General features: G+C 49.2%; 1 protein-coding gene across 1 annotated transcript in view; it reads left to right on the top strand.

The window, feature by feature from the left end:
• Positions 1-6593: 6593 nt before the first annotated feature.
• Positions 6594-11359, top strand: part of LMX1A (LIM homeobox transcription factor 1 alpha) — a 96075-nt gene continuing 91309 nt past the window's right edge. The window contains exons 1-2 of the mRNA XM_054981199.1: positions 6594-6672; positions 9579-9765. Coding sequence (XP_054837174.1) covers positions 6594-6672; positions 9579-9765 — 266 coding nt within the window. The remainder of the gene's footprint in view (positions 6673-9578; positions 9766-11359) is intronic.

Raw genomic sequence — 11359 nt, 5'->3', positions numbered from 1 at the left:
GTTCCTGGAGCGGCAGCATGAATGTTTTTCTAAATAAATACATGAATAGTGAGGCCATGGGCACAGGCTAGGATCTAGGAGGCCCAGACCTGAATTCCTGTTCTGCTATGGAAGCCCACTGGATGACTTTGGGCTAGTCACTTTCTTAGCCTAACCTACCTCACAAGGTTGTTGTAGTGAGGATTAAAAAAAGAGGGGGAAACAATGCTGGATGCTCTTTCAGATCTCTATGGGGGAGAAAAGGGGGGTTAAAATATAATAAACATGTATCCTCAGAAGTAAATCTCATAGAGGATACTGTGATGTATTCCCGGCAAGCAAGTTTAGGATTGCAACCTTACTTAGACATTCATGCACAAAAAGTGTTTGGTTAAAAACAGAGCCTCTGCTCTTGCGTTCACATACGTTGTATTCTTAAATATTTAAGTGACAGTATATTATTTGTAATATCTGTAAAATGTGTAAACTGCCTCCTGCTTTGGAGGAAGCCCAATAGAAGCCTTTCCTTTCCTTTTCAGAGCTTTTATGGTCAAACGATCTTGAGCAACGACTAATAGAATCATAATTTCTAAAGAAAACTGGGCTGGATGGAAATTTAGCAACCAACAAGGTTCTATTTGGAGCTCTATCTAGAATCAGATAGGGAAGAATCTCCCCCTGAAAATTTCTAAAAATAGTAAAAAGAGGACATTCCAATATTTTATGAAGCGAAGTGTCAATTTTGCCTTGTCCGCAAGACCAGAGGCAGTATGAATATGGAATAGGATGCAATCTGCCATTCAGTTCTTCAGAAGGGTTAGCATTCAATCGAGCTAAGGCAAATGCCCAAACATAATGAAAAGTTATTAAATTTCTTGTGTAGGGCGATAAGGACAATGGAGATAAGATACCAAGAAATTGGGTTGAATAAACTCTACAAGCTCGTATCACCCTATCACTGCCCAATAGAAGCAACCTGACAAAAGGATAAGCTGCTTGATGCAAGAAACATGGCACCGCTGTACAAAATGGTGGCATTGTGATGACTTCTCCCTCCATAGCATGACATGCGACTGATCCTGTATTCTGACCTCACCATCCAGTGAGTTTTTCTGCTGCTGTCAAGCAGCGACAACTAACATGAAGCAGGGGCAGAGAAGCACTCAGCGTGATGGCCTCAGAATAGGGTTGCCAACTGGCCAGGAAACAAATATTCTGATCCTTTAAGAGAGGCTTAATGTGGGAGAAATGGTCAGCGGGAGCTTTTCAAGGCATCAAGGTAAACGCACCTGGGTTTTGCTGCAAAACCAAGCTTATATTTAAAGGTTGGCTAGAAGGACCAGTTTAAAGTTGGCTGCTTCCTACACCACTGAAGGAAAACTTGACGCAGGGATGCCATTTTCAGCAGCAGCCTTGCATTCCTCGGTACATCTAGTTGTGCCTACAGATAACACTTAGGGGAGTCAGGAGGAGTACACTTTCATGAGCTCTAGCTCCGTCCGTCATATTATGGGCTAGATGCTGTGAGTCTAGCAGAGGTGCTTTCCTTCCGCACAAGGAGCCTTGCTTCAGGAGAAGGCTCCTAGAACCCAAGGGAAGCATCCCTGCTAGTGGAACACATCTGCTGGATCTGACCCCATGAGATTCTTTTGCAGCTGTCTTCCCTCTGCCTCCTCCCTTTATGATCCGATGAGCCAAGACTTGGAGTGTCATTCAGGACTGTGCAGTAGAAGCTCTGACCAATGGGGCTCAAATCCACTGAGAAGTTCTCCTGCAGAATTTGCACTGAAATCGATGGACTCCTTTTCTTTTCAAGGAGACGTGCTGGCAATACAATCATACCATTTACCTTACAACAGAACGGCAAAACTCAGTGCCTTTATTTGAACTTAAAAAATCTACACCTTTATTTCACTGCTTTGATCTAACTATTTAGCACGTCCAAACCCCGCAAACGTTGGATGTTGTAACCAAGTCCTATCAAAAGCAATCTGGATTTAGTGAAATTTGTAAGTAACTAATGCTGTCTGGCTTCTGTCCCAAAATCTTGATTGGCCAGAATATTAGCATACTTCTATTATCTCCTTTCTTTGGCAATACTGGATGTCTTTAAAATGAATTATAATGTACTGACTTAGGTTACAGTTATAAGCGCAGTATAGCAGAACACTGAAATCATTTTTTTCTCATTGATTATAGACAGACGAGACTGAGTATAGTGCTGTGGTTTCAGTGTTGGACTAGGATCTGGGTAGACCTAGGTTCGAATCCTGACACTCTGCCATGGAAACTTGCTGGGTAACAGTGAGCCAGTCACACACTCGCAGCCTAACCTAACTCACAGGGTAGGTTGTGAGGCTAAAGTAGGGAAGAGGAGAATGATGTAAACCAGTTTGGGTCCTCACTGGGGAAAAAAGTGAGGTATAAATGTGGTAAATAAAATAAAATATTTTTCCTCCTATAATGAGAATCCAAATTATAGTATGATTTTAGAATCAAAACTCAAAGAGGATAAAACAGATGAATGGAATGGACATTTTTAATGTAAATCTAAACATTGATGTTATCCGCTCTGAGCCTGCTCATGGAGAGAAGAGACTATAAATAAATAAATAAACAAACAAACAAATAAATAAATGGTGATGATGATGAGAATGACGATGACTGAGATATTGCAACCAAAAGGGGGGGAATGAATGGTCAAGCCCAATTAACCACTTTTGAGCTTTGTTGATAGTGCAGGCATAGACAATGTGATGTCCACGGAGGTCAATGAGCTTAGAATGGTTTAGGAATTTTGTTCAAATGTTATTAATATTTCATTGCTCCAAGGGACATGGGATTTTAGCAGGTGCAGAAAATCAGACTCTGGAAGTGAAATGGATACTTGTCCCAGTGTTCCCTTCTCTTTCCTATCCTGAAGTTAAAACACTTTCTCCAGTCTTATGTTGTAATTTGCATCAGGATATTATCTGGCAAAACCAAATTGGAAATTGATTAACAGTGAAAGCCTTTGTAGAAATTCTCCAGTCAAAGCCTATTACTTTCGGGGGGCAGAATGGTTCTGCATAAGATTGCACTGTAAATCAGGAAATGAGTCTAGTGAAAAATAGTGAGAAGGCAAGGCCAGCTCCTATAGAAAGATCATGGGGCAGCAATCATACCAAACGGAATGTCCAGTCTTTTATTACTGCCAGGATATTTCTTTAAGAGAGGGCTTACAGAGTTACAAAAAGGAGGTCACAGTGCCACTGGCTTCCTTCCAGGTAAGCAGATACAAATACATCTGCAGTGGACATCAACAGTCACTTTCAGCAGGAAAAATATCCTGTTCCATTCCAGACCAGACTATGTGAAATCTCCAGCGGAAGCTTCCCAGGTCACCTTTGAGACTCCCCTCTGCTTTGCAGCCTGGCCCATGTTACACAGAGAGCAAATCCATCCAATTTTAAAAAGGGAGAGAGAGACAGAGCTTGAAGAGGGTCCCAGAGACCTGGGTTCCAACTAGCCCTGTTGTGCCAGGAAGCTTGTGGGTGTTCTTGGGCCATCTGTTCTTTCTCAGCCTAACCTACCTCACAGGGCTATTGTATGCATAAAATGGAGTGGACATTCCCCTCTCTGCCACCAAGGTTATTTATGTTTCTATTTTGCCTTTCTCAATGAGACCCAAGGCAGCTTACACAGTCTGCTTGCGAGGAGGGCAGGCTACAAACAAACAAACAAACAAACAAACAAACAAACAAACAAACAAACAAACAAACAAACAAACAAACAAACAAACAAACTCAACAGCTGGGGAAATCAATAAACAATACAATAGGGTATGCAGGGCAGAAATGTGAAAAGAAGCATACGTTCAAATACAAGAATACAGCAATGAAACATGGCTGGAATGAAACAAGACTTTCGGTATTCTAATTTGCTTATTATTATCTTACAATATTATTTAAGTCTAGTCATGCATAAATTTTGTTGGGTGACCCTGGGCCATCCTTTCTCAGCCTGGCCTGTCTCAGAGGGTCGTTGTGAGGATAAACTAGAGGAGGGAAGAGAACCCTGCCAAAGCTTCTTGGGTGGAAGGGTGGGGTAACAATACAATGCAGTAGCTGGACGGAAATGGCCAAGGACCCTTCTGAACACACCTGGCTGGTAAATGATGGCAGGGCGGGTTCAGTCCTCCAGGAAGTTCTCTTGTGGAAGTGCCACTGAAATGAAGAGCTTGCGCAGGTGAACTTCCCTGAGGATCAAAGCTGCCCTGGCTGATTTCATGAGGGGATCAAAAACGGGTTTTCTCTCGTTGGCATCCAAGGATGCTGCTGGTGGGGCATGAGGAAAATTTCAAACGGATGCTCTGGGTTTGCATTTTTATCTGCCACTAGCAAAACTGGTAGGGTTGTCAACTCTGAGCTGGGAAATTCCTGAAAATTTGGGGATGGAGCCTGGGGGAGGTGGGGGCTGGGGAGGGACCTCAGCAGGGTACAACGCCATACAATCCACCTTCCAAAGGAGCCATTTTCTCCAGGGGAACTGATCTCGGTAGCCAATTCCGGGAGATCTCCCGGACTCTTCTGGTACCCACGGAGCTAAAGAGATGTGCGTGTGAAATCTGGGCTGGGCTGGAGAAACAGGACGCCTCATCAGACAGCTATCACGTGTGAATGGGAGTCTGGTCCCACTTCCAGCAGCACCCACAGCTAACTCGACGCCCACTTCGGGCAGGTTTCTGCCGCGGACTTCGGGTGCAGTTCTTTGAGCGCCCAAGCAAACGACCCGACCCGATCCTTTTTTTCACTCGGAAGCAATTTCCACCGGAATCAATGGGATTTACCTCCCAATCGCGGCGTCTTGCATTTCGGTCTCGGAACCGGTTTGTTTGAATGGGCCTGATCAGAGAAGCGCCGCGTTAAGGCGCCCCTGGTTTGTACCGAAAACGTAAGCTCTTCGGGGCAGGGATCCGTCGGCAGTTCACTTTCCTTTATAGCCCCTCCCTGAGACTTGCGTAAAGACAGAAAAGGTACGAAGGAAACTGGCTGAGCTTCAAGTCCTTTGACGCGCAGGCGAGTTCCGTGTTCGCCGGCTTGGAAGTGAAGTTTAGAACTTCGCGGGGAGTTAGGAACACGGATCTCCGAGCGCACGTCTGGCCAGGCCTCCGCAGTAGCCTAAAAGTAGCCTCTCCTAAAAGACTTCCCTGCCGCGCAGCCCCTCTCCCCGGCCAGGCGCAGCCCAACCCAAGGCGTCTCCGCTGCCCTGCAGGGCCGTTTACAAAGAACCGGGCTCCGAACCCGCTACGAGCTCCTCGAGTCGAAGAAGCGCCCAAGCCCTCGGCTTTCTTGCGGATCAGCCGCAAGAACCCAGTTAAGCCGGAGGGACGGGTTGTGTGCGCGCTTCTCCAAGTGTGCCAGTTGCGCTGCGCGCTTCGTCGGCCACCAACTAACCTCTCCAATGCGGTTGGTCGACTGTGTGGCTGGGTCGATCCGACCATTGCGGTGTGAATTCCGCGGCTTCGTGCGGGCGGGTTTGCTTCCGAGTCAAAGCGCAGAAACTCGGGACTTGAGCCTCCGGGCGCTCTGCCCCTTGGAAGCTCCCCGCAGCAAGTCGAGAATCCCCGGTGGCTCGGATTGTGCGCGCAATCGACCCTTCAGACGTGACATTTGACTTGACCCTTCTCCCCCGCTGGTCACCAAGAGACTTTTGAGTGGGCCTTGCGCAGGATCCCTTCCCGGCGGATTGGGCGCCGGGCCAATTTGGGCTGCCCCGCCTGTGAGCTCTTGGCCACCTGGCTTGGAAGGCGCGGCTGACGGGGCGCCCCTCCCGCTTCCCCAGGGAGCCTCCGCCGATCTCTCTTCCGAGCCGCGCCGGCCAAGGCCAGCCCCCGCCCTGCCCTGACGTGGGAACGCGCTTCTTGCAGCCCAGCCAGCGCAGCAGCGATGTCCGCCGGCGGACCTTCCGCCTCGCCTCCAGGGCTGCCTTGACCGGCCTAGGGCGGGGTGGGGGCAGGGATGAGACCGGCCAGGGGGGGTGGCAACCTCCGTCCTCCAGCCCGGGGGCTCGCCCAGCAGGGAGGGAGCCGAGCGCGGCAGAGCTCAGCGGCAGGGCAGCCGAGGTGGATGGCGCACGGGGCTCCTCGCCGACGCTGGCCCCACAGCCGGCAGCCTCTCGGCCCCTGCTGACGCCCTCTCTGGGCTCAAGCCTCTGCCCCGTCGTTGAGGAGCCAAGCCGGGGCCCCGCTCGTCTTTCCGCGTGATCCGAAGCCGCCCGCTCCAACAGCCAGGTAAGCGCCGCCGGCTTCTCGGCCAGCCCGGATCCGTTTGCTTTAGGCGTACGGCCGAGCGCTGTGCGCCCTGGGCGCACGGCGGAGACCGGGAGCCGTCGCGGGACGCCGCTTGCTTTTTGGCTCGCTCCGTCGCGGAGCCCTCGGAGTCCAAGAGGGGAACTCCGGGCTGTCGGTGGCCTCTCGGGAAGGCGGTGCTGCCCGCAGGGGAGGGAGGCAGGCAGGGAGGGAGGGAGGGAGGGAGGGGGCCGCTCTCCGCGCCCGCTTCCCTCGCCCTTCTCACCCGCCTTGCTCTTTCGCAGCCAGGGCACCCCTCGCCCCTCCGCCCGCCCTCCTTTGAGCCATGCTGGACGGCCTGAAAATGGAGCAGCCTCTGCCCAGCGCTCTGGAGCCGCCGCCGGCCCCCTTCCCGTCCCTGCTGGGTAAGTGCCGAGCCGCGTTTCCCCCGCCAGCCGTCCCCGAGGGACCTCGCCTTTGCGCGCAGCCAGGGGCCCCGAGCCCTCCCTCCCGGCGGGTGTCTTCGCCCGTCCCTACCTCCGAAGGGGCTGCTTGTTGGACCTCCATCCCGAGGGAGGCGTTTGCGGCGCGGTCTGCCCCTGCCCGGTCCTCCTTCCGTCTGGAACCAGAAGCATTTCAAACCAGCGGAGCTGGAAAATACGGGCTGCAGGGGAGGAACCGGCCGCTTCCGAGAAAGGCGGATCGCGAGAAAGTCCTGCCCCAACTGCTAGCTCCCTGGCGAGGGAAAAGAGGGGACGAACGCGGGTGCAAGAGAAACGTGGCCGTGGTTAAGCCTGTTATTTGCGTCAGTTATGATTGTTAGGAAAACTCGCAATAATAAAAAGAAAGAAGAAACGGTATTCCTTGTTATAGATCCCTGTATATAAATGCGTACCTGTCTGGGGAGCAAATCTAAGCAAGTCTACTCAGAAGTAAGTCTCATTTAATAGGGCTTACTCCTAGCAAAGTGTTCTTAGGGTTGCAGCTTCATTTACCGTATTCACAGCGCAAACACGCACATTGGCACCGATAGGATGTTACATTTGGCATCTATCCGGGTGGAATTCCAGGCTTAAAGTTAAATGGTCAAAAAGTTATTTCTTCTCCGGGACGGCATAAACAATTTTCTACGCTAATGATTACTGCTATGCAAAAGAATCGAGCTTGGTCGAGGATGTTTTGCCTTGAAGGGAATTCTTGTTTAAATATTATTTAAATTTTAAAATGGAAGCGGCTGGTTTGGAGCGGGTTGATTGACAGTGGGCCTCGATCCAGATCTGCCCTGGAAAAGCCTGTGTCGGGGTCGCGCTCCTGCGAGGAGGCGACTCGGACAAATCTGACGGGCAGCGGCTGAAGTCCTGGACCGCAAGGCGCATCGCTCTCCCATTGTGGCTCATCCAGAAATATTGGCTTTCGCGCCCTTGATGGATACAAAAGCTTAAGTCTGTATCTGTCTCTAATTGATAAAATAGGGGCGAAAAGGCCCTGAATCTATTTGTCAAGGATCTATTCCGTGCAGGTAAAATATGTATATAGTCTGGGGGACACCTCTCCCCCTTTTAGTGGACAAATCCTTTCTCCCCTTTGTTTCCAAAGAAACGATATTCCCTAGATGTCTAAAGAAATAATATTTTCCTTCCCGTCCCAAGCTGGAACCAAAGGGACAGAAAGGTGGGGAGACGTTTTCATTTATTTCAACCCAAGCTCGCCCAACTTGTTCCCATAATAGCCGTATTTAAAGGAAAGGAGAAAGAAACCGCGTTTAAAGGAGAGGCGAGAAAAGGCTTCCAGACTCGCGAATCCTTTCGTTTTCAGTCGGCTTTTGCAACCAATTTCCCCGGGGGTCCCTCGTCGCCTTGTTTGTTTCCGACTTGACTAACGCATCCAGCAGCAACCTCGCTGCTGTTATTGTTACCAAAATTCACACACGCACCCCAACAGCCACCTCCTGTTCTGACATAACCGGGGAGGGGAGCAGAAAAAGCGATCCCCCCACCCGGGACCGCTGGGAGAAATAGTCGGATGTAAACCAAAGACTGCATTCACACGTTACAGTAAAGTCACCGACAGCCCTTGTTCGGTGTGCATGTGACCCTTTATATCCCTTTATTATATGCGAGTTGAATAATAATTCTTGTGTCCCATCCCGCTCTTGTGCGTCTGAATCTGGGATTTAAACCCCCACTTCTACCCAGATTCTGGCTCCTTTTTATTTTTTAAAGGAAACGTTGTTTGCTTTTTCTTACAAATAAATATACACGTGAATATATGCAGGACGTGTATTCATGTGTGAACAGGATTAGTGTTCTACAGCGGGGTCCTTAAACAAAAAAGGCGCATCGAGTTGTTTCTCAGCCAGCATTTTTGAGGAAGGACCTGATTCGTTTTGGAGAAGCAATCTTTGAGAGAGAGAGAGAGAGAGAGAGAGAGAGAGAGAGAGAGAGCTTCTGTTGCTGGTGTGTGTGTGGCGGGGGCCGTTCTTAAGTTTATTCCGGATCCTTACTTCATTCCACTCTCCCCAAAAGAACAATAATTGAAAGTAGGATCTACAACAACAACATTGCCATGAAAAACAACAATAATATGAATAATTTGTCCCTTTGTTAAGCCCACGAGGGTAGCATTCGTTTTGGCCGCGGCTCGATTGCTTGGAGGCAGGAATTGTACAGGCAATTTTGTGGGTGCTTACTCTGGAGTAAGTTGCATTGTGTTCAGTGGGACTTACTCCCAGGAAAGCGGTCACAGGATTTCGAGCCATACTTTGTAAACGGCTCTGAGTGTGACATTAAGTTGTCCTGAAGGGCGATAATGTTGTTGTTGTTATCCAGCAACCCCCCTCCCCAGTTCAGCCAACTGATCTGTCTCTGTATCCAGAGAAAGGTTCGCTTAAGTTGGCGGAGCGCTTTCCTGATAAGGTACAAGGCAAGTCCAAATCAGATGTGAGTTCCGTGTACCGAAATCCCAGAGGATTTTTTTCTCAAAAAACCTCAATAGAGAGAATTGAGAAAGGCGGGCTATAAATGACTTCAATCAAGTATCGCAGGGCACTCTTGACACGGAACTCCCAGAGCACGTCTAGTCGAGTGGATCCGGGGGAAAAGCGATCTGGCTGAGGAAACGGGGCTGCAAAACCCCAAGAGCATCAGCGAATATAAAACCGCAGATGGGATCGCTCCAATGCAACCAGCATCCCCTTTCACCAAGGAGGGAAAGGTCCCCTGCCCCGCGGAGCTTACGGCTCTCCAGCTGGGTCAATCCATGGGGCAGAAGCGACGGGAGGGCTGGGGACCCCGGGGCCGCCCCCGCGTCATTCTCTGTCTGCTCCTTGCAGGGGGAGCCGGGCGGCCGCGCTCGGTGTGCGAAGGCTGCCGGGGCGTCATCGCGGAGCGGTTCTTGCTGCGCCTCAACGAGTCGCTGTGGCATGAGCGGTGCGTGCGCTGCGCCTCGTGCCAGGAGCCCCTGGAGAGCACCTGCTTCTACCGCGAGAAGAAGCTCTACTGCCGCCTGGACTACGAAAAGTGAGTACCCAGAGCCCCTTTGCTGCGGAGGGAGAGAAGGAGCGAGCAAGGAAGGAAGCCCCGCTGAGTCCAGGGGTCTGGCCGGCCTTATGTCCAGCCAGTTTGAAAGGATATTGACTCTGAAGGTCATCTTGTTGCTTGCAAGGGGGCTGACTCCCGAGGAAGGCTGCAATACTGCACAAATATAGGTCCAGGTCTGCTCCAGAAAGCTGTAGGGGCTGTGCATACGGTAGCTTAGATCCAGTATTCCACTTGACACTCAGGCTGCAGATCTATGAAGGCTTATCTAGAAATATGGGTTACTTTCAAGCAAACATCCAGAAAATCCAGTTGGGTGCTTTAAAGGAGGCCTGCTTCTTGGCTGCAGCAATAGCCCTGCATCTCTTCCAACTGAAATATTTTTAACAGTGCAATCCTCACGTAACCACAGGATTATTTCTCACTCCTGCAAAAAAAAAATCAGTGAGACTTTAAAAAATGTGCAGCTTTAACTGGATCAGGTGGGCTATAGCTTTTGGAGAACAACCAATTGTGTAGCAAGAAAAATTTGCAAGGGATTCTAGGAAATGGTCACATGACGGATAAGGGAGAAATATTGCCACCAGTTGACTTTCGAGAGTTTTTCTCTTGCTGTAGAAGATGAATCAGTACAAAATCAGAAGCAATTGAACAAAAAGTAAGATCAGTGATCTGTAGACTAAAGAACTCCTTTCCTCCAGTTTTGCCTGCCTCAAACACTGAGCCAGAATTTAGTTTGGCTTAGGTCAGAAATTCATAATATTTTTTTTTAAAAAATTAGGGGGATGTTTGATTTAATCTCATTTAACTTGATAAATGTGAAAGAACGGCAGGAATGCCTTCCTTGTTGAAATATGTTCATCCATGCTTGAGGACTAGGGGGAGTGAGGATGACAAAGGCAAATTTCAAAGGACCTTGCAATCCTTTTGGTTAGATAGTTAAATTCCATGTTTTGTGGAGTGGGTAACAAAACTGTTGCTTCTCCACTTGCTCAAAATACATTTTCTTGGAGGCAAACAGGTGAAAATGTCAGCCCCGTTGTTGAAGTGGGGGTGGAGATAAGAAAAGCCCCAAGGCGGTGGTAGGGAGGTCCTCTTTTGTTAGGAAACACTGGGCAGCCTTGCAAGAGAAAAATAATAAAAAGTCCAGTAGCACCTTTAAGACTAACCAACTTTATTGCAGCATAAGCTTTCGAGAACCACAGCTCTCTTCATCCGATGCATCTGACAAAGAGAGCTGTGATTCTCGAAAGCTTATGCTACAATAAAGTCGGTTAGTCTTAAAGGTGCTACTGGACTCTTTACTATTTTGTGACTACAGATTAATGTGCCTAGCTCCTCTGGATCTATTGCAAGAGAAATATCCCCATTTTATACCAATGCCATTAAGAGTGCATGTCTAGGCTGCCCTTGGGGTGCCACAGTGGGCAGTTATTTCCTTTCATCGGTATGATCAGCAAAAGGGTCTTGTGTAAACAGGTGTGCATTTTTGTCCTACCTGCCACCAAGTTTTTTTTTCTGCGTCCAAGGCTTTAGCATTATCTGAGTAAGAAATCATCTGGTGTGAAGTGGCTGA

This window comes from Eublepharis macularius, chromosome 5 (assembly GCF_028583425.1).
Source record: "Eublepharis macularius isolate TG4126 chromosome 5, MPM_Emac_v1.0, whole genome shotgun sequence".
In the NCBI taxonomy this organism is placed as follows: domain Eukaryota; kingdom Metazoa; phylum Chordata; class Lepidosauria; order Squamata; family Eublepharidae; genus Eublepharis; species Eublepharis macularius.
The sequence above is the reverse complement of the archived record's forward strand: the minus strand, read 5'-3'. Positions and strand labels throughout refer to the sequence as shown.